This window comes from Tauraco erythrolophus, chromosome 1 (genome assembly GCF_009769465.1).
Source record: "Tauraco erythrolophus isolate bTauEry1 chromosome 1, bTauEry1.pri, whole genome shotgun sequence".
Lineage (NCBI taxonomy): Eukaryota > Metazoa > Chordata > Aves > Musophagiformes > Musophagidae > Tauraco > Tauraco erythrolophus.
In genome coordinates, this window is record NC_141465.1 from 110,111,411 (window position 1) to 110,138,815 (window position 27,405).

At 35.7% G+C, this 27,405-nt stretch overlaps 1 protein-coding gene across 7 annotated transcripts in view; it reads right to left on the reverse strand.

Moving 5' to 3' along the window:
• The window catches only part of NBEA (neurobeachin), a 531,270-nt gene that overhangs the window by 183,959 nt on the left and 319,906 nt on the right, over positions 1 to 27,405 (reverse strand). For all 7 annotated transcript variants that reach the window (XM_086612868.1, XM_086612875.1, XM_086612851.1 and 4 more), the window contains one exon: positions 20,171 to 20,295. In XM_086612868.1, coding sequence (XP_086468994.1) covers positions 20,171 to 20,295 — 125 coding nt within the window. The remainder of the gene's footprint in view (positions 1 to 20,170; positions 20,296 to 27,405) is intronic.

The following is a 27,405-nucleotide window of genomic DNA, read 5'->3' on the forward strand; positions in this document are numbered from 1 at the left end:
ATAAATCATCTTTATTGAAAAAGAGTGGGAAAATTTTCAAAAACTTTATCAAGGTTTACAAAATATGCAGCCAGAATATATCTAGAATAAAATATAAACTGTTTCACAAAGACTCTTCTGCTTTTAATAATCGCTATTTGCTTCCATTAGCTTTCCACCTGCAAGAAATTCAGCAGGAGTTTCTCTTGGGTTCCTGGTGTCCTGACTCCGAGTGACCTCTGAAAGTTCAAACCACCTACTCTACATAAAGGAGTTGCGTTTGGGAATTCAAAATCCGTCATGATTTTCGTCGTAGAAATCGAAGGGACAGGATGGTGAAATAGGAGACCGGTTATTTCAATATAGAGTAACAACAAGGTATGTAGAGATTCAGAAAAGACTAAAAAAGGGAAGCACGGTGAGGGAACTTTGATGTGTGTCTGTGTATGTGTTTTTAAGGAGCACAATAAAAATATTGGTATATGGACATGTGTCAATTATATCAAAGGACTTCACAGGAATGTCTTACCCTCTCTTCTTGCCTAAAACTGGCTTTTTCTATTCAGGCTGATGGTTCCTTCTGGCAGGAGACAGACCATCTTACATTTTGGGAAGGTCCTACTAGTTCTTGCCAGAGCTTATTCACATGATGTAAGAAATGAATTATAGTGTGGTCAAATGATAGTAGCTTTTGTATCACAAATCCCTTTCATGTACTGTTGTGACATCTGCACAGTTATTTCTTTCTTAGATGGGGAGAGGTCAGTTTTGTTTGCAGTACTAGAGACTCATGGTAGCCTCAGGAGAGGAAGCTTTCTGTTTTTTTCCTATACAGAAAACCCTGCATCTTCACATTGGACTGTACAAGATATGGGCATCTCCAGTTCTGCCAACCACGAAATAAAACTCAAACCTAATATCTCCTTTTTGTATGATATTTTGGGGATCTGCTTACTACTAAGATACAGAACAATGAATGAAATCTGATCAAAACCAAGCATGTGTGGATTTTGTTTATCTTCCTCAATGCCTGAACTTCAAATGATGAATACTATTATGGCAGGTGTAAAATCGTGAGGTAAAGCCCAGTATAAGACTCATAGCCTCATATTAATACAGGACAACTAAGGGAATATAGTAAGCAGACAGGTTAGTGAAGATAGATGCATGGAATGGAACTGATGTGTCAGGCAGTTTTGTTATTACAAACAGTGGGGAAGGTGTTATGATTTTATCTCCTACTCTTATGTGAGGCTTTTAATTAGTTTGTGCACAGGAGAGTCACACCATATAAATAAAAATGCTAGAGGCATATTTTTCTGCTAGTGGTTTACTCTGTTTGAAGATCACTGTTAGCATGCCACTTGATATATGACTCTATCACAGGCTGAGGAAACCTTATGCTTTACATTGCCTAATACTAACCTTTTGTATACTACTGCTATTATCTCAATTGCTATTTCTCAAACTACTGAGCAACTAAGGACAAACAAGTAAGCAAATCCCCATTTTTTTTTTCACCAAGCCCCAAATTAAGGACAGCATCTCTAATCTTCTTATTTGTTGCTCTCTCCATTAGGACCATACTGATACTGATAGTGATTACAACAATAGCGATGCTGATATGTACTATACACTGTGTTTTGCTGTGTTCAGTTATTAGGCTGTGATCACTACCTCACTTGCACAGGTTACTACTTAGTTACAACTAAGGGTAATTATTCACCCAAGTTAAAATTGAATCAAGTAACTAATGGTTGGAAAAGTTTTCATTATTATGTCCAAGCTTTTGTGTTTTGTGTTTTGTTTTGGTTTGGTTTGTTTTTCGTTTGTTTGTTTGGGTTGGTTTGGTTTTCCTTCCTAATTCACAAAAAGGAGCAAGAACGGTAGGAGTTCGGAAAAACACAAAGGAGTAATGTGCTGTAACATTCCTTCAGTTTTATTACATCAGAATTGTCCTGAGTATTTAACTGCTAAATCAGGACCTTGTTACACTTACATTTACTACAAGAGAGTTTAGCATCATTTGACACAAGTAATAGCTCCTGTTGTGAAGCATTTGACACTAAAGGAGACCTGGCCTGAGATGAACTAACATGGTGGAGAAAGGAAGCATGAAAATACTGTTTTCTTTCCTTTCAGTAGTTCAAGTGAGTGTTACAAAAGTTTCTGAGCTTTATAAAATGTGATAATCTTAAAATGAATAACTTCAGAAGCACCAATCTGGAGTAATCATAGAGTCAACCATTTCTGTAGGAATTGATTCGATTAGTGACAGTTCTCTAAAATTATTTATGCGTGAAGATATATTTTTAAAATTACAAGGAAAAAAGTTCTAAGCCCCAAATTATGACTAACACTTAAAATGCATCAGAAGAACCTGAAATCTAGTGTATTTTAAATCCCTTGTGATGAGGGTTCCAGTTACCAGATTACAGAATTATTGCTATACACTGATGTAAGAAACGTGGTAGAGTAGAAGGCATTAAATTAGTTTGGCAAATTTGGAGCTTAGCAACAAGATAAATGTTTCTAAAATCCATTCTGGTGTATAATATTAAACATACATTTATCTAAAAGAAATACAGTAAATGGCACTTCTTTGTCTTGATGGAAAAAAGCTCTGGTTTGGCTGTTGTTTAAATTTATCACTTTGTTGAGTGCACCTCAGTTTTGCTATACTGAGGTGTACATTTATCTAAATGAAAGTGTACGAGACCCAGAGTTGCCCTTCAATCACTATATCCTTTATGAATTAGAGTTCCATTTATCAAAATTACAGCAAGAAGAGTAAGGTCTCACAGGGCTGTCTCATTACAAGGCTTGTAAACACTGTCCTTACAAAGAAATGGTTTAACACCTAACAAATCAAAAACTGATTGGGAATAGAATTTATTTGAGATCATCTATCTTTGGAAGACGTGCTGTACTGAGTGCACTTCGTGGCCTTTCTACCCATTCATCAAGAAATTAACAAGCGAATACCACAGACCACCAGATCTCCTTGGATCCTGAAATGTGAAATATGTTCAAAACAGATCTGTCACAGATGTTCTATTTTTACATTTCAAGACAACTTCAAAAAGGTTTTAAAAGAAGAGAACCTCTTCAAATAAGAGTAAAAAGAAAAACAACTTGTCTCTTTAAAATCAGACAACAAACTGAATAAAAAATTATATGACATAATACTATGTCTAGTATTGTTAACAATGATATAAAAAGGAGAGATGAATAAATGAATAATTGATATTTCAGCATGTTTGAAAAAACTCAGAACCCAAATTATTTTTTCAAAGCCCCCGCAAAATTACTATGAAATGAAATTAATTTTCATATATTTCATTTGAAACTTTTTTTGGGGGGACAAGGACTTTGTATTTTAAAAACACAATATGGAATTGCACTAATGTCAGTTCCTAAGTCTAATTACAAAATGTTTCAAACACATTAAAATAGGAAAAACAGCAAAAAAAAGAAACTAGATATAATTTCAAGAAAGCAAGATTTTGAGATTGGGGTGCATGGAACTGAAACTGGCAGATGCTATCAGTTCCGGTCCTTATCAAGCTCCTTCTTAAGGGATATTTTTCTAGACTGGGATTTGGAAAGAGGCCTTGAAATAAGCAGCTAGGTATTTCTTAAAACTACATTTTGCAAAGAAGTTAAAGGAAATAAGTCACTCAGCTAATATTGAAGTCCAGCCGAAGTTGGTGCCTTAATTTCTTGAAACTTGAAGGCTCTGTCTTAAAGATATTTCAAGGGAATGTATATATAAGGCTATATAAGCCATTTAAAAAAAACATAAATCCATCTTTTGTTACACTTGTTATTATCCTGATAGTTTTTTTAAATATGCATATTAAAAATTGGCTTTCTACAGTAGCTTCAAGATAACTGAAAAGAGCCCATCTTTAAAAGAAATTAAAGAAACCAACCAGCACTCCTCTACAAAACCCCAGCTTCCATTAAAAGGTGTGTATTTTATGTCTGAAAGGTTATACAAGCTGCACAGTAAACTTGTACAGTATTGCCAAAAATCTAGTAATCTCTTTTCCAGTCATATTAGTTTTTCTTAAACAGAAAGTATTAAGCAGACAAAATCCTCCATATCAACCCCCCAAAAAAAACCCCAAGTAATTTCCCAAGAACAGGAGAATTTGATGTTATTTTGCAGCTGCAGCCTCTAGAAGTATTTAAGACGGGCAATATTTAAAGAATTTTTTTGGGGGGAGTTATTGTAACAGTTGAATTTTTACCTCTCTATTTTCAGTTAAATTAATAAATTCCTTGCTAGGTTCTGTAGGTCACAACAGGTTCTAGGGATGCAATCGAAATTTCAAAGTTACTGCAAATTTCCAAACCCACAAAATTGACCCTAAATAAAACTTTAAAATTAGTGACACAAACATAACATCCTGTTGATTACATTAATGTTTACGTACACTTACTTTATTCGAAACAGGATTAATTACAATCATTTAGTTGAACACAGGAAGGGAGTTTTCAGTTCTCTCTTTACTTCTACCCATTTACTACATATTCAAATATAGTGCTCTAAATTTTTCTCTTTGTATTTAGTATAAAGTGAGATAAAAAGATATCTAATTTTAAGAAAAGTTTGCTTCGTCATATTGTAACCAACAAAAGGAGACTACTGCTTCTTATAAAGTTGTTTCCATAGTTTACTTCAACGAATTACCGATAAGGCAATTTATGCAGTGAGCACTCTTTGATCTTTGAAGAGAGATGGCAGAATGGAAAGTTAACCTCATTTTAATGTTACCTAAATATACTGACAGGAAATTCTAATGTTTCCAAACATCTGGAAATCTGCTTCATGGGATGGTGTTCTTCTTTTCTATACGAAAGCTTTTTCATATATTGTCTTTTACAGTTTTATGTGGCTTCTAAAGGAGCGTTTTGACATAAGTAAAGTCTGTTCTCTTTACAGTAAAATGCTGCATTTAATTAAAAACTCTCTTTTATAGCAGCCAAAGTACAGTTTTTGTGAAGCTTGGTTCTCCTCAGAAACTTTTAAGGGTAAAGTTGCTTTTCTGCTTACAGATCACTGGTATGTACTGCTCTGTAGAATGCTGCTTTTGTTGCCCAATTTTAATCACTTAGGTAGTTTTTAGTATTTTATTAAAGAAAGCAATTCAGAATTAGTTCCTCACAAGACGCTACCTGATAGGTCATGATGTGAATCATGAAATTATACCACAGATAAAATGTAATTTATGAACTGAGTTTGAAAGAGCTAAGCTTTCTCATGGAAGAGATTTTTCTGTTTATGTTACAAACTGTAATTTCTACAGGAATAATCAAGCTTATGTGTGCACAGAATTGAAATGCAACACTTTTATCTACCTTTTTTGTTCATTCAACATTTTTAATAGTTGAAAATACTTTTAAAAAAGTTTCACGAGATAGTCTTCCTGCTTTATGTATTCTAACAGTTTAAACCCCTGCTTTCATTGCTAATCTTTACTAACTTGATTAGGCACCGGGACCCTCGCAGCGGTCACAGTTATGGAGAGCAGCTGCTTGGGAGTCTGTAAACTGACCTTGACAAAACCCAGTGAGGTTAAATCATCGACATGGTGACCACTCCACCCCAGCCTAATATCTTTCTGCATGACTACAGAGCCAGCCCTCCTAGAACTCCGTTCACTTCATGGGAAATGTGCACCAGGTATCCCTGGGTCTGCTCAAGAGACTGGCCTTCTGGCTTTGAGTAGCAGACTGGTGCTGGCATATCATGATGAACTGTCTCCACCTGTGTCTGCTAGGGTCCTTATTTAAATTGTAATGTGTTTTGGGAACTGGCAGCTTTGACTGGCATATAATTTAGTTTCCCCAGAGAATCAGAGAAGTAACTGTTATTAAGGGAAGGCTGGTTTTAATAGATTTAATAAAAGCCAGAGGAATCCAAATCATATTTTCATTATTAAGGATATTTGAAGAAATGAGGGAGAAAAACTACGAAAATTCCATAGAAATTAAAAATTGCATACATTTGTATTGGAAATTACTTCTACCAAAAGTAAAACCAAATCACATTTTTGTTTTCTACAATAGATAAATACCTGAAAACTTAATCATAGACATTCTACACATTTTTCTCTAATTTTCATAGCTAATATCTGACCAAAATGATCTTATGGTTTTTTATGTTTCTTTATGTCTTTATGTTTCTTTATTATTTTTTTAATGCGATGCATTTGTAAATAATTACTCTACTGTTGTATATGTTTTCCTCTTAAAAATTCTCAGATGTTTTGCATTGTAAAAATGAGACTGACACAAACCATGCCAATGAGGAGACTGAGAATATGGGCAAGGCCAAACTGAACATGTTTCTCAGATGAGGTTGACGGCTTTTAAACAATAAATACTTGTAGTTAAAGTCAAAGTGTTGTATATTAATATAAAAGGTCCTACATAAATTAAAAAAAAAAAAAAAAATTACCAGGTTGGGCACTTGTTATTTTTTTAGTTTACAGATAGGAAAACTGAGATTCAGAGTGGTTATGAAATTAATTTTTAGAAGTTGTCAATATTATCATTATATTTATTTGAGATTTCAGGTGTTCTGAGCATATGAGAAAGGATGCAGCACTGATTCAGCACTGACCATAAACAGGTAGCGGGTGACAGTCGGATATGCCCAGACCAGCGAATGCTACAAGGCATTTCAAGCTCCTGAAGGGCAGTCTTCCTTCTGACTGGAACCAGAAGAAGCCCTTGTAATGGGAACTTAAGGCAGTCAAATGTTTATATTTGGATTAAGATGTAGTTTGCCACTGTAACTTGTACAACAGGAATGGATTCATATTTCATGACTGATGACCTTTACAAATCCCTGTCAGTTTGAAATGCAGCCTCTCGGTGTATACTGTAGTTTGATAAACTGCAGAAAGAAACAAAATTCTCTGATATGCTGTGGATCACTTAAACAGGCAAAGATGATACACAAGAAAAATAATTAAGAGTAATAAAATTTTCCCCACTGTGTTTCCAGCCATTTTACAGAAGTACAGTAATAGCTGAGAGGAAAAATAACTACATCACACCAACAGTTATTGCTCAGTGGAAAGGACATCAAGGACACTTGCAAGTAAGAGAATTGGATCAATATTAACGCGATTTTCATTTCATGCTTCCCCAACTCCAGTAAGCTGACAATATACTCTGATTATGTGAACTGCCTCTGAGTAACATAGAAAAGGTTATTAGAGCAAGAGGTGGAAATGGAATGCACTTTTTATATTGACAGGTCTGCTAATAGAGTGTACTGATTTTCAAAGCCATGCAATGCATTTTCACAATTTGGTTTTGACAGCAAAAAAGAATTTCATTTATCCTTAATTCAAAATATTCTCATGTAAGCAAAGGTTTCTTAAGACAGGCCACTGAAGAGGGTAATCAAACTATTTCAATAGAAAAATGTAATTAATAAGGTAAGAAGAAAAAGTGATTGAATTTAAATATGTATGACATGATAATGAAATAATGAAATAAATCTGCTAAACGAGGCATTCTATGCTTTTGAAACGGCATCTGATAAACTGTATTTAAGATAACATATGAATGAAAAAATATGTGATGTCTTAACATTCAGGTCTGGATTATGTCTGGAAAGTTTTAGATTAGTTCTGAGTTTGAAATACCTAACCCAAGCACATATTCTCCAGGAAAAGCCGTGTCCTGGCTCTATCTGCTTGTGTAGCCTAAAGACAGCACCAAAGTTGTTAGACTTCTGGAGAGGCACACTCCATACTGAGGAATTGTGCTCACATGCTAGCCTCAATTTTGCTTCCTGCTCACAAAAAATTCTAACTGAATAGGCTAATAATGATAAAGACTTGGGAAGAAATGAAATGCTCTTTGGAAATACAAACACTTGGTGTATGCTAGCAGCCCAATGGTAATGCAGTGGTATATGGGAAACATAACCATACCTTGGTATGTGAGAAACATGATCATACCTTCTGCATTGGAATATTCGACATCAACATTTCTAACCCTTACCTAGTATTTGAAAATTAGAGCCTCCAAACCGTAAGACTGGTCCAAATATCAATGTTTTTAAAAACAAAGATATTATCTATAGTATTGTGATCTGTCTTCTAATTTTTGAATTCTCCCTCTCTGTGGCCAAAGCATGAGTGATTATGTCTTTGCTAGAAGGCAATTTTGCCCCTCTCCTCTTAAGCTTTTGCTATCAGATCCAAACGAGATCAGCTCTTCGGAAACAGCCACTGTACAGACACATAACAGGACAGCTAAAAAATTCATTCTTTAGTGCCAGGAATGAAGATGTAGGAAGTAAGTTAAAAATTATTTTATAGTAGCTATTGTACTTCCAGTAGTTAGGTAACTATTTTAATTTTTATTGAGACTACTTATTTCCAGAAGAAAGCCTCAATAGCTCATGATTAGTGCTTTGAGAGACCCATTTGCCAACATGTTTGAAATGATTTTTGCTTTCTGGAATGGTAATCTTCTCAAATGAAATTCTGCTCTTTTGAGATATACTGAAGGAACATCTTATGCAATCTTTAGACAGGCAAAATCTCCTATACATGGTATAATGCCTCCTGTAACTGTTTCTTAAAAGGATTGTCCTCATTATATAAAAATAATAAATTTGTCAATATAATAATGTCATTAGAACATCTAGATTTACTCTCCATTACATTGTCTTTTACTGTGTGATTCCAACTGGTTCAGTGTGCTGCACTGTGTGAAATCTGTACAGATTTCATTTCGTCCTCACATAGATCACCACATTTTTAGAACTGGCATACATCATTTTCACTTCAGCAGCAACAGTAACTGGTGGGAGGAACTGTTTCTATTTCTGTGTAGATCAATGCCTATATTAGCATCAGACAAAGGGCAGCATCACAGGATACACACCTTTGTGAGGCAGCAGTGTGGCCCTAACACTGGGATATTGTGTTTAACACTTCGTGCTACTAAGGGACTATGCTCTAGCAGCAAGAGACAGCACTTCTGTTTGGGCCAGGTTGCTGTAAATACATAAGCTTCCAGTTCCTGAACCTAAACCGCAATTATTTATCAAATTAAAATCAAAGCTTTGCTATTTGCTTGATTTGGGACAGAATTTTACTCTGTGTTTTCTTTATTTTTGTGGGTTTTATTTTTTTTACTTTTTTTTTAATGATAGCTGCAGTTATAAAACATCTTTGTTTCATGCAGTCTAGCAGATGAAAAGTAAAACAGTTGTGTACACAAGATATCACTAAGATAAAGCAGATTCTGAGGGTATATTATTAAAATAGCTCAATGACATAACTGACAAGCTTTTCATTAATCTGTCTCTGAAATAGGTGAATGGTAATCACCGTCCCAGGTAGAAAGCCTGTGTTTGTATTATGGAGAGTTAACTCACAGAAATCTTAACAGCAATCGGCTGTAAAAGAAAAAGGAGAGCAGTATTTTACTTCACTTTCCATTAAGCTGCTGCCTGAGGTCTGTGATGGTTTTAATTCTGCTTCGCAAAGATTGCAAGACAGCCAGAACCTTCCACACAACTGCAGGGATACTTGCAAAATTTCTACATTTATGTTAAATTTACAAGCACTAGTAACACTATTTTCCATTTAGACTCGAGCTGAGATGCTACTTAGACATCAGGATCAGCTTTTTGAAGGGCACAGGATTGAATGACTTGTGCTATATGGCAAAAGAGACACCAGTAAAACACTCTTCAAGCATCATGCATAGTTCTTTTAGTTGGGAAAGTATATCTGTTGTAGACGACGTTCAGGGCTTTACACGAACACGCTGGGAGATATACCCTTTAGGCATACAATAAGGATAAGAAAAAAGTCATGTCATGATGTAGCATATATGATATGAAAACCAAAATTAAATATGTAACTGGAAACATGCATAATATGCCGGCTGGCAGAATTCTTAAGAAGGTGTCTTCCTTGTCATGCTGGTTAGTGGTATATTTGAGAACTTTTCCATAAAACGTATTTGACTTTTAAGACGGTACTTTCACTAGGTGTTTCTGCATCCTTGCCTGTATCTTGCACAATGCTGAAACTCATGAAATCTTCCTTTTTTTTTCACTACACTGGTACTTTTCATGTGTGTTTCAAAGCTAACACTATAAAATGAGTAACACATAAAATAAGTGGTATTGAACAACTGACTGTACTTGTAGGGATATGGAATAGCCAGTGCACATACACATATGCCTTTGTTTCTTGTGTACAAATCTTACTATTTACATAAAATAATTTTAATGTGATATAACAGATTTTCTGTGATAAATGTAAAGTAGTGCAATGTAAAAAGAGGAGTAAAAATACTCAGCTATATTAAAACATATATTGCCTCTGAAAATTAATTCCTTTATTTTGGTAATACATACATACTGATACCGTTTTCTTTGTGAAAGACAAGGAATCACCTCTATCATAGAGATTCCTGCAATCTACCTCTATCGACGTAAGCAATCTTTATCTTGCAAGTAGCTCAGAGGCTCTCAGAAACCTAAGCCCATTGCCTGAAAGCCTGTCATGCCTCCTACTGGCTGTCAGAAAGAGTGGGAGAGCAAAGTCTTTTTAAACCTATACTATGATCTCCTAATTCCAGGCTGCAATGCTTGCAGCACTGCTGAAATAACGGCCCTCCATTGCAGCCATGTGCTTGGCAGGCTGGCCTTGTCAGACTTTCAGAAAACACCTTCCTCTGCACAGGCAGAAGTGGAACTTCACCTTGCATTTTCAGACCCATTTGGTCCAGCTTTGGCTTCTTTGTCAGTTACTGGTGTTATTAAACATCTTTTTCCCTCAACGAATCATACGTATTTTCACTTATTTATATACAAAGTAGAGATTGGAGTCTTGCAGTCAAGAAGACATTAGGAGTAAGAAGAGTGGAGAAAATTTAAAAAGGGTATATTTTGTGCTTTTAACTGTAGCTAAAAACGATTTAAATTGCTGTTACTCCTTAATATGGAGTCTTAAAGCATAGAAAATAGGAGGTATGAAAAGCACGTGGTAAAACCTGAGTCCCAAGAGCTATATTCACCCAGCTGTGAAAGCTGTCCTGAAGGACTATTATTAGACTTTCACTGACAGAATGTTCTTCCAAAATGTTTCTATGAGATGCACTGAATGTACACAGGTCAAGAACTTCTATTTCTTTGCCAATTAGTGACAGAACTGAATTAAGAGAACAAATACACTCTTCACATGGGTTTGAAAACATTTCACATCATAGTAATTTACTGGGTTTGGTAAGTAAGTGACTTTCATCTGGCAGAACAGATCTCATATTCTTTTCACATGAAATACAATGGAGGAAGGGAGAAAAATGCAAGTAGAATTCTATGACTGGCAATGGTTGCGATTTTTAGGTCTTAATAATAGTTTTGCAAGCCAATTTGATTACTTCAAGAACATTCCAGAGTCATACGCTTTCAGACGAAGAAGTGAGAAACAGAAAGTAGTTATGTCAACTGCTGGTAAAAAGCCAGGAAGTTCTGCAGTAAAATCTATTAGCTTAGACTTATAATAGCACCTAAAATCCAGGTCATGCCAGATAACATGAAAATCTCAGTGGAAAGGCATTTGAAACCCAATACAGAGGTTTTGAGGGAAAAAAAAAAAAATTCATATCCTATTTGGATCTGTGAAAAGCTTGAATTAGAGTCAAGATAGAGATTCTGACATCTGAGATTTGAGGAAATCAGAAAAAATTGACTATTTCAAGAATCTGTACTTAAAACTTGTTATAAAGTGCTATGAAAATTCCTGTGCTAGAAATAGCATATAACAGGGAGTAGATATTTAAGAGATAGCAAAAGGCCATTAGGATGCAATCACAACTCTTTTATGTTATCTAGTCAGTCAGTGGAAGCTCAGACACTGAGAGTTCAATACAATTCAGCATACAAATGTTCAGTACTCTACCTAAGCAAATTCCATTACAGTTTACACCTTGAAGGTGTCTTTAATTACATTACAGTGAAGGTTATAAGGATCATCATAACAGTAGATATATTTATTGAGAATATATTTATGATTTGAGAGGAGGCTAAGAAGTGCTAGAAAGAAGATCAAGTTAAATCTAGTATTTCAGATTTAATTATTCTCACAATTAGGATTTTGCTTTGCAAATTATTCTAGTAACACCTAATGTAAGCTCTTATTCCTCGACTTTCTTTAAACAAATTTAATTTTCATCTGTATCTGACAATTACCATGTAAAATATTAAGGGGACAGAATTATCATGTCATATTATCCCTATAACCCTATGAGGATGAAATATTTGGAATTTCATTTGGAGAAGCAGTGGATGGCACTGTTGGGCTATGATCATAAGGCTGTAGATGCAAATCTTAAATTGTTATGCTTAAAAAAATACACAGATTTTCGTGACTTCTTCAGGCACACAATTTGAATGTAAACTCATTCATAGTACATTGGAGATTTCACAATCAGATGTGGAAGTCAGTTCATACACCAAAAGGACATGTAATAGGAGTGTTTTAGGTGCTCCAAGTGAAGCAGAAAGGTTTATGTGCTTGTCTTACATGGCAGCATGATCACATTTAGACTAAAGAACAAAAAGAGGACTTACTTGATGGCACGTGGGAGCACTGTTAAGGATTAATTTAATGACCACATACATATTGTTAAAATGCTCACCACTGAACATCAAGTAACATACATGTTTCACATTGCTGACAAACTCAGTTTCAGTAATAAATATTATACTGTCCATGAGAAAATTGATATTAGAAGTGTTCTATGACACTCCACAGCTCTTCAACATCTTCATTAATGATATGGATGATGGGGCAGAGTGTACCCTCAGCAAGTTTGCACCACATGAAACTGGGAGGAGTGGCTGATATGCCAGAGGGTTGTGCTGTCATCCAGAGGGACCTCAGCAGGCTGGAGAAATGGGCTGACATCAACAAGTTCAACAAGGGGAACTGAAAAATCCTGTGCCTGGGGAGGAACAACCCCAGGCACCAGTATATGCTGGGGGCCACCCAGCTGGAAAGCAGCTCTGCAAAAAAGGAACTGGGAGTGCTGGTGGACACCAAGTTGAACACGAGCCAGCAATGTGCCTCTCCTGCGAAGGTTAATGGTATCCTGGGTTGCATTAGGCAAAGCATTTCCAGCAGGTTGAAGGATCCTTCCCCTCTACTCAGCACTGGTGAGGTCACACCTGGATTGCTGTGTCCAGTTCTGGGCTCCCCCGTATAAGAGAGATATGGGCATACTGGAGTCTAATGAACAGCCATGGAGATGATTAAGGGACTGAAGCATCTCTCATATGAGGAAAGGCTGAGAGAGCTGTGACTGTTCAGCCTAGAGAAGAGAAGGCTCGAGGGGAATCTTATCAACGTACATAAGTATCTGAAGGGAGGCTGCAAAGAGGATGGAGCCAGGCTCCTTTCAGTGACAGGACAAGAAGCAATGGACTGAAACAGAGGAGGTTGCCTCTGAACATGAGGAAACACTTTTTGACTCTGATGGTGACTGACAACTGTCACATGTTGCCCAAGCAGGCTGTAGAGTCTCCATCCTCAGAGATTTTCAAAAGCTGTCTGAAGATGGTCCTCAGCAACCTGCTTTAGGTCACCTTGCTTGAGCAGGTCCCTTCCAATCTCAGTCATTTTGTAATTCTGTGACACAGAAACCTGCATTTCCTCAAAAAGTTTCATGAAGCAGCTTGTTGTTGAGGATTGCATTTCTAGGATCAATCAAATGTTTCTACTCTGTTTTGGTTTTAAGTCCATGAGAAGTTGTATAAGAAGATCAGTCTCGATCATTGAGATATAAGTGATCTAGGGTTTTAAAAACACTACTGAAAACTAAGTTCTGTCAATCATTTACTTTAAGCTCTGGCTCCATTATAAGAATCACAGAACCCTTGGGGCTGGAAGGCACCTCCAGAGATTGTCTAGTCCAACGCTCGGTCCAAAGCAGAATCAGTTAAAGTAGGCTGCCCAAGACGTTGACAAGCTGGATTTTCAGTATTTCCAAGGATCGAGACTACACAACTTCTCTGGACAACCTGTTTCATTGTTTGATTAACATTACAGTAAAAAAAAGTTTTTACTTGTGTTTAAATAGAATGTTCTGTATTTCAGTTTGTGCTTGTTGTCTTTTGTCCTACCACTGGGCATCACTGAGAAGAGTCTGACACCATCTTCTCCATTCTCTCCTGACAGGTATTTATACACAACTATATTTCCCCCTTGAGCCTTCTCCCCACCTGGGCTAAAAAAAGAGTATCTAAAGAATACCTGAATAAGTTTAGAAGTAAAAGTAAACATAAAAGAAGCCTACAAAAAGATCTACAAACTCAACCCCGACAGTAAGCTGTTCGTATAGATATAGTATAGAAAGCAATATTTCATAGTCAAAATTGAAAGCATAATTTGTCTTTAATCTCTTACGTGGCACATATAGAACGCTCTTACTGCAGATACACCTAGAAAGTAACTGGTTTTTATACATCTAGTAGGCCTCCTACCAAAACTCTGATAAGTGATGATCTAGTAACAGTTGTCTTCAATTTGCTTTCAGGTTTGCATTAGTTACTGAAAAAGTACTGCTTTCTTACAGATAGTTCTAAAACTAGTGTTGTTGAAACTGTTATGGAAATATGGTAGGCATTTTTGATAAGTATGGACAAAAGATAGGGTGAAGATCATGAAGTCTGAGAACTTTATGAAGCTGAGAGAAAGTAAATTAATGTTTTTAGATATATACAATTTACACAGTAACTTTAACAGATAATCTTGAATTTAATGTAAACAATGGTGGTATTTTCACCAACAAAAGACATCTCTAGGTTGTTATCAATGTCATTAGTGTCAACAACCTAATATATCAAAGAGTAGAACTCAAAATGGAGCATATCTGAAAATGAAGACTAGCTGTTGGATGGGCATTCAGACTTCCTAGAATAAGGCATTTGACTTTACAGCAAAGCTTCTGAACAGAGATGACAAAATTGAGCATCTCCAGTTCATGGGACAATTTGATTTCTACAAATGTTTTATCACCTGAAAACATCAAGGTAAGTTTGTAAAACTCTGACTTAGTGGTCTCTCAAAATCTGAAACTTCCTTTGGGGTTCGTAGGACACTCAGAATCCCTATTCTGAAGACAATCTCTGGTTTGAGTATGGATTCCCATGGATTTCAGACTTCTGGTTTCATAGCAGGGAACCCACACAGCCTCTCTTTTAAGGTAGCTCTTGCTTGAAGCTAAATGTTCTGGGAATGCAAGTCCTTCAGGAGCCTGAGGGAATCCTGCCTGCAATTCTTTGAAAGTCTTCCAAAGCCCACCTGTTTTCATGAAAGTAGATTTCAGATTTGAATATTTCAGATTTCAAAACCTGATGCTTCTTAATTCTGTTTGTATAATGAAATCGTATTTCTGATCATGAGGACACACAGCATTTGCTGAAGCTTAGAGCACTAATGACCAGTCCCAGAAGGAGTCATGTAGAGTCTGCTTCAGCTAGAACCACTCTTGAAATAAGGTTTCTAATTAGAGGTCTCAATACATAATGGAATGAGTAACTCAAAATATGCAAGTTCTAAAGCAATTGCCATACTGGACATTTAAGATATATCTGTAGCTTTGTTTCAAAACCTGAATGTATTATGTATTACATATTGCATTATGAAGGCTTTTTAAAATATTCTTTTTTCCTTTTTCCCCTTTTTTCTTTCTTTTTTTTCCTTTCTTTCTTTGTTTCTTTTTCATTCTAAGCATTCAGGATCTGTCATGATAATTGGCTTAACAGGACAAATATTCTTGAGCAGAGACACTAGAAATATTTGACCAGTTTACATATATATGTTTAGAACATGGCACTGAGTTATTCATGTCTGTTTCCTTCAGTGAAGTTTAGAAAATGCGGCCTTTCTTGGACCCCCTCTATGTTCAAATGGTTTGTGGACCATAATCTTTAAAGACTGAAGGACCAAAGCTTAATAAATTAACAATTTTGCTCATAGGATGACCTTTGTGGAGCAGTATTCTGTCTTACTGGCAGGATGGTACAGTAGTATCTCCTCTATACTAATCTCTAATGACTGTAAACTGTTAAGGTGATTAACTGAAAGAGACAGTTCTTTCACCACATGTATAGAATCACTGTGAATTGGGTCATATCTGCATATTTCATGCATTTATTGGTAGTAAAATTCGGGGGAGTTTATAATCTTTTATACAATCTTTTTTTTTTTCTTCCTCTCTTTTCAGTCTACAATTTTATCGAATACATTGAAACTCCATCTAAACTTAAAATAAGAACTATTTAAAATCCTCAACACTATTAAATTAAAACTCTACTATAACTTTCCAGGCAGTTCAAAATCCCATTATAGCTTGCACTTTGGTACTGCAGTAAGTGGTATCCCTTCAGCTTCACAAAAAGGAGAAATGAATCTGTATTTCTGTTCAAGTAAGTGTTTAACTAAAACAAAAGGCCACAGCAGATAACAACACTGAAATAATTATGCTTGAACTTTAAATCCAGATATGACAGTCATTTTAACAGATGACAAACAAATATAATGCCTCATATAAAAAAACTTAGAAATGGAGGAAACTAATTCAAAGAGAAAAATTTTCCAGTTCATCTCCTGTAAATGCTGCTATGAATCTGACATACCTACAGTCTCAAAGGACAGCTAAGTATATAGCCATAGAAACAAGCCATAATTTTTCACACAGTTGTATATAGTCATAGAAATATACTATAATTTCTCCTTGCCATATTTTTTACTTGCCAAATACTTCGAACATATAAATATATGTGTATATATACACACACACATACAGGTATGTATGCATGTTGTATTTTATCAAAACTAAACATCTGAACATGGTTTAGTTTTATCAAAACTAAACATCACAATGGCTGGTGACAGACTGCAGTTAAATAGAAGCTTCACCCAGAAATTTTTTGAGAGAGGATTATTTCCCAGTAGTAGATAATATATAATGTTTCCCACAGGAAGTAGTCTTTTATCAGCTAAAATTAACAATTATTTTTTTTTTTAGTTCTTCAAGATAGAATTTAATATTTGTTGTTACTTCTCTAAAAGAAACATATAGATCACAGACATAGTGTTAATTTCCAAGACTCTTCTATTCCTTGATCACTGCAAGTATTATATAATTACAGTATCCATACATACAACATCAACTCTGATTTAATACTAGAGTAGCTGTAGAGCACTTTTTTATTTATCAAGGTCATATCTTGATGGCTGCACAAGCTTAGATAAATCAGGTGTTAAGCAAGCACATCTCCAAGGAATCTGGAAATTCTCTCATCTGCAATCCTCAGCATATCTTATTATTTACTGCCAAAGAAATGACTGATTAATTTTGTCATCTTTGCTCTGTGATTTTTGCTCAGCTGAAACTGCCTGCCCTCTTCTGCAATGCCTGATCAGACCTATTTAAGTTGATGCCTTTGATCGTAGACACTGAAGAGCTTGCTGACTTAGGCTTTGACTAAACATTCCTCCACTGCAATATTTATGCACAATATCCTAAATGATAACTGACAGTCAATGTAGATAACAAAAACTTGTAAGATGTTTCCACTATTTTACTGATGCTCAAAATAGCTTTACTCATGCTAGAGGTATCAGTCAAGATGAAAAATTGCTATTAATACAACAACAGCCCAACAAATTTTGCTTTGATGAATAGTTTATTTCTCACAAACAAAGCATCTGAGGTCAGGAAAAAATCTGTTACTGGAAAACTATGCAGTATGATTTTTTTAAAATGCTTTAAATTCTTTCTGTACTGTGATATCATGCTTAGTTTTGGAAGCTAGGGGCATTTTACTATCAAACTGTTCCAAACAAAATTATCAAAATAAAGCTAATTAAAAAAAATACAATAAAAGTTAAGCCCTATGGAAAAAAAAATCTGCCTCCAGCTCTTTATTAATCACATTCCAACGCCAGAGGCTAAAAGTACATCAAACTGCACCAAATCCTTTTCACATGACAACCTCATAAATTATTCAACTCATTAGTAACACCAAGAGGCATAAAAATAACATCAGTGTTAAGGATGTTTTCTTACAGAGAAAGGTCAGCTAAAAGTTTCAGTATTAAAATCCAAAGGCTTAAAGCCTCTGGAAAGTAAGTACATCTAGATAGAATCCATGAATTATAACTTCAACTCATGCTGTTTTAAAATACCATATGTTAATTTTAATATATATGTGAGAAGTTAGAATTATTCATTTTAATTCTGCAAACAGGATAACTTCAGTCTACTATGATTTTTATGCAGCCACTAAGTTTGATGCGTACCACATCTAAACACACCTGAGCTTTAATTCTCATGTATGTTGAATGTGCTAACAGGTGAGTAGCATGAAATTATACAGAAACAATCCAATATGAAACTATAACTACTTCAGTTTTCCTGTTTCTTCTGGTTGTAGTTTTGTATTGCAGGCTCGCTCTACTACCAGGCAGCTGTCACCTGCACTAAAATACTAGAACACAGAAACTACATAAATGTAGGCAATCTTTGCAACATGCTGAAATGGTTTAAGTGCAACTTGTATTATAATTCTCATAAAAAACCCCAAAACTATTTCCAGCATCCTCTGAGTACAATCTCATCCCAAAGGTACAACATTCCTGCAATAAAGGTATGAAACAAAGTCCATGTAAGTAAATGGAAAGCTCCTGTTATTTTAAAAATAGGATAATATCAAGGCTTAAAACTTTGTAATACTTTATGAATCAGATTTCTTCCTGTTTTATTGCTAGTTTAAAATAAAAAATTAAAAATATTAATAAATAAGAATATTTTTAAGGGTTCTTATGTCTGTATAACACATAAAGTCCACAGTTTCAATGATTATTTGCCTTAAAAAAGCAACACAGTAATTAGCACAGTTTTGCATCTGCCTCTCATAAGATCTCCATTTTGATGTTTTGGAAGAATGGGGAGAAAATAACCCTTTGTCAAATATGCAATACTATATACTACTGGGGAAAATGTTCTCCTTAACCCAAATTATGAGCAGTTTATGACCTGAAGTCCTGTACATGATAGCCTTCATGTTTAAATAAATATTAAATTACACTAGCTAGTATAACTGCACACACAGATATTCATTTTACTTCTAACCTTGTCTGAATCCCAGCTATTCGCCTCAACAACCTGCAACATTGAATGTGAAGGTCAAACTCTCAGTTTTATATCTATCATATTCAGAACTTCTGGCAATGTTAGCCTTTGGCTGCACATCAGCTGAAAGGTTCAACTTGCTTTGTGCAAAATTATTTCCAGTTTTTACTCCTAAATGCTAAATAATCCCAGATAAAAGAAAAAAATAAGACAGAAAACCATCCTAGTAGTCTTAAAAAAAATCCTGTCTTTGATATGTTAGGGAGGTATCCCAGCTTAAACCTGAGAAATAAATTTGCTTTAGACTTTTAGAGTACTCAGGTTCAGTCTGCTGTACAGAAGTCACTAAACATATGAAAATTTAGATGCTATAAGAGTATTTGTAAGCATGTTCCTCTTCCCTCTTTTATATTCCAGCTACCTCTCCATGAAAACCAGACATCATCTAATCCTTAAATTCCTTGACTGAAGCTCCTGTGTAGTCAGTTCACTATTCAAATCACAAGTGTCCTTAAAATAAATGTTTTAAAAAAACTGTTACGTATTTCATGATTTGCAGGAAAAAAATACTTTTGGCTGAGATTATGCATGCCAGGATGAAACTTCTGATAGTTTTTTGAAAGAGTTAATTCCTCATTCACGAAAGGTCTCCAATAGAACTATTACGACACATTAGTTTGATGGCCTAACAGTTTCATTCTGTCAGTCCGGAGAGACAAGTTCAGTTACTTTTACCAGTGTCTCAAAATTAGCGTCTGGGAATGCTAGAGAGGTATAATGTGAATCCCTTGGGGATCAGAGAATTTAACAGCCCACAAGCTCAAGTCTTCTGGTTCATTAAAGTGTAAGAATTGAAAGAATTCCTTTTCTAAGAATACGTTGTCCTAAGAATTCTCATCACTGTCCTTAGAAAAGAAAGGATACTACTCTCAGGGGTTCACAGACATCAAGAAAACATCACAAGCTATATTTTTAAGCAGCAGTTAGTACTGACCATATTCCACAGCAGCTTTTAGGAGAGCATCAGAATGAGTAGACCCAAAAGCATTGCGAACAAATCGCCTCCGCCGGCGCAAATCGTCTTCCCAGTAATCCAAGCGCCAGAAGTCATGCAGTTGGCTATGAAATAAAAAACACACACATCAGCACCTACCACAGCTTGAACTTTATTTACATACGTTATAGGATAATTTCACTGCTGCTTTTCTATTTCAGGAGTACAATCTTGTAAAAACATATATTACTAAAACTTACAATATTCTAACATTTCTTTACATGCATGTATATATAATAAACCTCAGCACTTCCTGTCTCAAAATGTTTCGCCTGCTGCTAAAAACATTAATCACACCGAGCCCATTAACAAATGCAGCATCAAATTACAAGTATTAATGGCACAGCTTGCTTTCTTTTACAGTGTTTTTAACAAGGCTTGTAAATCATAGAATGGACCTCAGTGCAAATAGTTTGCAATTTAATGACTATGGTCCCTTAGCAGACTGAACTTAGAAGTATAAAATATTGCCCACTTGAATTTTGTGGAACTATGATTAAACTAATGTGCTGAAATATTCATTGAAATAATTCCCCACTGCCCCTAGCAACCTGAGAAAATTGCGATTTTATTCATTATTAATAACACTGAATTAGAGCAGCAAAAAAATTCCACCATGTGGTAATTGTCTTGGTAAATTATTATTCCAGCACTAACAGAGTACTGGGATGATTTTATAGCTTCCAGCTAATACAAGCCATTAACAACCATGGCCATCTTTGCATTACATTGCCTTTTTACATTCAAAAGCAATATTCAAGTTCTGTAGAATGATATAAACCATTGTTAATCCATATTCGAGTCAAAACATACACATATATAATCGTCTGGTATTCAACTTTGGCTCTGAAGAAACGACCAGCTCCACTTTCAGGCAACTTCTTGACCTTATCCACACAAGTATCTCCCACATCATTTTTATAAGTATGCCGTGGGATATTTGGGCAAAGCTGTATTTTAAGCCAACATTTTAAAAACTTTTTGGATCACTATCAAATACTCAAAATGTTTGCGGATGTGTCCTTATCATCAAACTTGTAATTGAACACGCTACAGACTTAAAATGATTCCACAGATCATGACCTTGTAGACCATAACTAGGGAACTAAGACTTTAAACCAGTCATTTTCAATACATCTGCAGAATTCTGGAGGTGTGTGGACAAAAGGCAGATAGAAAAAAAAAAAAAAGTTGTTGTTTTCAACTCGAGAGTATGGGCTACATCTCTGCTGGATTTTTCTAGGTGTTAGTTCAGTCACTTTTTTTCTATGTTGCATTCGCTTTAAGAAGGTGTGCACTGGTAGCCATTTCCAGAGGAAATGTAGAAATATGCTAACGTAGAACAGACTTTTTAATTTTTTTACAGTCCATTTAACTACTTTTTTCATGCTTGCATGAGTTTTTATCCAACTTTACTAAACCGCTGTCATGAGACCTGGCTCAGTTCTGGAGGGCAGAGCACCAAGGGGAGTGGATGTAGCAGCACACCTTCTAGCCATTTACAAATTTTTAGAAGCAGCATACCATTATTTTCAATCAATGTTGTGTTTTTTTTTTTTTTTTTTCATTCTGAAAGAAATTTTCACTATGAGCTTGAGACTGCATGAAGGTCCTCATTGCTGCCTTGCAGAATGGGTATTTTACTTATTTACAAGCAGTGAGAAGGCAACTTCAGGAGCTCAGTGGGAGCTGCTTCCTCACCTAGAGCAGTTCAGAGCATCTTGCGTAAAGGTGAGGCAGTGACTCTGAGCTCCCATGGTGGGAAGATGCAGCATTAATGGCCTGGCCTGCATGCTATGAGACAGAAATATCTTGCTATTTTGAGTGCCAATTATCTTTTGCTAAATAAAATAGCCTACTTTGGTTTTGTACTATGAGACGGTTTTTGCTTACAGGTGTCATGTTAGCTTGAAGTATCAGTCCATCATTTCTTCTCCTACACTGAGCACTGAATAATTTTATTGCAACTGTTAAATCCCCTTGACCCTCATGTGATATGAATGGAAAAATGGGCAGAAAATTGCCCCATGCTTTAAAAGACAAAGTTTAAAGACTCATGTCATACTCCTAGTCTATGTTTTAAACTGATGATATCAAAGATAATTCTAAAAGCTTTTTATCATAGTCATTTTTTTTAAAGGAAATAAACTTTCTCTTTTTACCTCCATCTAAGAGTAAGTCATGACGAAAAAGGAGTAAAGATATTGATGAAAGCTCTTTTAAACACAGGAGTTCTCTGAAATGGTATTTGTCTCCATAACAATAATAAAGACTGTTAGGTTGATAAGATTGATACAACTAGGACATGGAACTGCTGAAGCAAGTCCAGAGGAGGGCCACGAAGATGATCTGAGAGCTGGAGCACCTCTCCTATGAAGACAGGCTGAGAGAGTTGGGGCTGTTCAGCCTGGAGAAGAGAAGGCTCCAGGATGAGCTTATTGCAGCTTTCCAGTACTTAAAGGGGGCCTACAGGAAAGCTGGAGAGGGACTTTTTACAAGGGCATGTAGTGATAGGACAAGGGGCAATGGATTTAAACTGAAAGAGGGGAGATTTAGATTGGATATACGAAAACATCTTTTCACTCTGAGGGTGGTGAGGCACTGGAACAGGTTGCCCAGAGAAGTTGTAGATGCCCCATCCCTGGAAGTGTTCAAGGCCAGGCTGGATGAGGCTTTGAGCAACCTGGTGTGGTGGAAGGTTTCCCTGCCCATGGCAGGGGGGTTGGAACTAGATGATCTTTGAGGTCCCTTCCAACCCTAACCATTCTATGATTCTATGATTCTATGACTACGTAAGAATTAAAAACTTTTTATGATATCAAGAAATATTCAAGGAATTAAAAAATTACATTTTTAATTTGTTCTGTGTTTATTCTGGTAATCTATTAATTTCATTAATCGGTCTGAAGAATACCATATATTTTCAGCTGAAAGTAAAATAGATTTTAAAGTCACTATTTTAACAAAGTGTTAAGTAAAGAAGTGACGCAGTTGTCAGAGGATAAAGTCTATTTTTGGGATCCAAAAAAGGGTTACAAGTTCACAGGAGATCAAAGTGTGAAATACATAAGAATGGTGCAAAATAAAAATTTTGAAATAATAGAACACAAACATTCTTCCTAATTGCAAATTATATGGCTTTTTAAAACACAACCAAAGTTTCTTCCCAGAATTTTCTAGAGGAATCTATCCTACAATGTTACGATATACTTCTAGACACTGGAAGATGGTATTTTAACCCTAAAGAAAAGGTTTCTGAATCTTAACCAGTTACTCTCGATTTACCCTTGACTCTTTAAGCAACATCTTTAATACAAAGACAAGATATTTTCTTCTACCCTATTGTTTAGCAAGAAAGCAGATGCCTGAAAAGCTGATTGAAAGTTTTGAATAGTTGAGTTTCATCACTTGCATTATAGACAGATAAATTGTGGGATTTTCCTAAAAAGTCATATTATTAAATTTTTAGATTGGACTAAAAATAGTAGTAAGTAGATGACTGAGGCCACAAGCTCCAGCCTAAAACTAAGAATTTAACCTGCTTTAAAAGTCCAGAGATATGGACTGAATCAGTATTAAGTTGTCTAGCCCCTAGATTACAGTACTTTAGAAATGCTTATATTCTAATCCTGTGGATGTTATTCAGGCTTTAAGATTTTTTCAGGAATTTAGGTAGCTGTTAGGTAGCTCTAAATGATGGCTGTAAACCAAGCAGACGTACACTTTCTAATGCCGTACTGGGCACAAGTCAGTCCTAGAAGAGAGCGTGTCTGCAAGTTGTCCACATATCTTCCTGCTACAACCTGTTTTTCCTAGAAGTGACTTGACTAAATCAAGTCACTTTAGTAATTTATTTCTGCAACCAGTACAATATTTCAATAAGCTTTACTTTTCCTAATAATGGATTTTATTAATAATCCTTATTTCCACAGCCAACTAGATTACATGTAATTTCTCATTCCTCCATATTTTATATCAGTTAAGTGACATTTTGAATCAGGCTTGTTTGAATGAAAAAGTCCACATTAAACATATTGTAATGAATTTTTTTTTAACAACTGAAAGTTCATAGCATCATTCATGAGCTACTCCTACATACTTCAAAAAAGAAATATATCTGTACCATTTCAACTGAACAGTTATTTAAAATGCACCCTAAAACACAAGACTCGAAGAAGACAGCACTGTGAGTTTAATTGTCAATATAATTTCCTTACAAACTGCAATATAATCCAATATAAACCTTTATCATCCTTACTATAATGAAGGCTGGTACGAAACTAGTGATATTACAATGTTACTAACAATGAAAAATTTTATTTGGAGTGGTCTGCATCTTGAAAACTTAATCCCAAATTTCAGATGTGCAGTATTTCATGCAGTTAATTCAGACATAGAATGTACATGTTTTAATGGAACAAGGCTTATTTTACTACAGTTATTGAAGGATTACACATTCCATTTCACTGTCATCACTGGTGCCTGCTTAGCAGCTCTCTGTATACCTTCTCCTACCTTCAACAGTATTTTATCTTGTTAAAGGCCAGGATGGGATGGAAAGGTGAAGTGGTTTTATGCTACCCCAGATTGCCAACGTGGACTTTGATAAGTTAGAGCAAACAGCTTCAAAGTGTCCCAAGGGCACGTTGCTCTAAAACTCAGAACTTCCCAGAATTCTGTGCAATACTCTTTTCTACCATATCATACACACCTTCCATATATTTGGAGACAAATATTATTGAGACGGACTGAAGTATTTAAGGTAGCCCAATCCATTACCCTCTTGGAGGAGAAACTGTGCAGCTCTCTGCCACCAGAACAATTTAGAGGAATATGAAGCCAGCCTGAACACAAAGTCCTCCTTACCTTTTCACATCTCTGTAGCTTTTTAAAGACAACTTTTGAAAATATTTTCTATTAACTTCTTCAGCCATAGCTCCAAAGCAATGTATGGGAAGGGTTTTTTCTTTTACTTATGAATATTAGCTGTCCAAAACAGCAAGCCTTTGTCCACCCTGTGGGCAGTCAGCATCTATGATAGCAGCTCCACGGCTGTGAAACCCGGTCCCCGTTCATGTACAAATGCCATTTGCTTTATGTCACCTACAGCTACCGCAACTAGAGGCAAACACAAACAGTGGAGAGTAGCAGCGCACATGTCCATAAAAGATGCTCAGACTGCAGCCCAAAGGATGGGCTGCCAGATGGAAGAGATTAAGTTTGAATATATTAGTGAAGAGGAACAAGCCTGCAGGCATGGGGGAAGGGGAAAAAGTTGTCTGGAAAAAGAGGTGGGTCACAGAATTGGAAGGATGTCAGAGGATCCATAGTCTTTGTAATACTGGGAAACTGCATAGAAAAGGCAAGGAATTGATGATCTATAATTTCAAGAATTAGTCCCGTTTGTTCTGTAACACATTTTAAAAAGGAAAAACAATTCTTTACACAGTGCGGAATTAAGACTATGTTTTGAGAAACGAGAAGAAATATAAAAGTATAAAGCATTTGCCTAGGGTAAAGAAGAACAGAAAATCTGTAACATAAAAAAAAAAGTAAGTAAAAGAAAACTTGACATACAAAAAATACAAATTATAATTTATGCAATATTTATTACCGTTAAAAAGTACAAGCCAAAATATAAACCAATTTGCCAGAAGATCTAAGTAGTAAGTCTTCTGTAACAATGAAAGAGCAAATACTGTTCAGAAATGGTATAGTAACAGATACTATTCTGACTGTGCTTGAAACAGAACCAGTGACTGCTCGTTTTATCAAGATCGTGAGACAGACACATCCCACATTATAATGGCTAAAAGAAAACAAAGCCTTGTTTGTGCATGAAGAGAAACATATATCAGAAGCCTTAATTAACATAACTAGTACAGTTACTCTACACAGAAAAGATTTTTTTGTTATAAAAATTACAGAGCTCCAAAGAGCGTGCTAGATAATCCCAGAAATAAATCCAGAAATACTGAAAATCAATAATACTAAATAAATAATACCAATAATACTAAAAACTGAAAGCACCAACACAGGGAATGAAGATGTCAATGAACCCGAAAAATATCTAATGCAATGAAATTTTAAAAGATGGTAAAAATATTATAAATAGGAGTTAAAAAAATTCTTTAGGCATTCTTATAAACAGCAACATTTTTTTTTTCTCTTAAGTACACATGCACAAGAATTATTATTGCTAAACATCAGGAGTGTATTTGGCAGAGTTTCAGGGTAGAAGGGAAAAAGTCTCTGAAAAAGAGATTACCATTTAGATAGAAGGATGCTAAACAGTCAAAGAAACTTAGGCAATATTTAATATTTTAAAAGTTTTTCTATTAGTATGATGTTGAGTGACTCAATTCTTGCATGAGAAGTTTCATAGTGTTATTTTTGGAAGAAGCTGGGCAGATGCATCCTAGGGAAGTCACATGGATAATATATGGACTGCTGGAAGCAGGGCTACAAGGCTTAGGATATCAGTACAGTATGATGAAGTTATGTTCACAAACTGGTGAGGTGACATAACAGCAGGAAGACAGGTCACGAAGAACATAAGAAGCTGGTGGAGAGGGCACTGGCAATACATATTGGGGGATGGTGATGAAGGTGAGGTTGTGGCAGTGGGCCAAAAAGGGATGCCCAGGCTGTTGGTTAGGGACAGCATTTCCTGGGGGATGGCTGAATGAATGGTCAGTCACCACCAACTTTTCTCCACTTTATCTTGAATTTGTAATCAGTGCAACAAACTAGTGTGGGCAGAAATGAGAGAGAAAGCAAGGGAGATCCCTGTGAATTTGGTTAAGCAGTTAGTGTCCCGGTCACTGACTGCTGGAGGAAGTGGTGTAGACAGCACAGCAGTCCAGCTAGATGACTTCCATCCCAGCAGCATGGCTAGAAGGCATGCCAGCACTGCTGTAATCAGAAGTGTCATGAGAGATGAGAGGTATTTTTCTACCTCCTGTGTAAGGGCTGCCAAAATGTGAAAAATTAAAATGAGAAGACACATGAGACTGGAATGACTGATGAAATTTGAGGAGAAATGCAGACAAAGTCAGAGCCCTAAAAATGAAAAAGAATTTGATAGGAAAGTCTAGAGTAAGGCAGTGAGGAATTAAAAAAGAAAAGTAATAAGGTCTAACCAATAGAAAATATTCATTGGAATAATTTTCCTG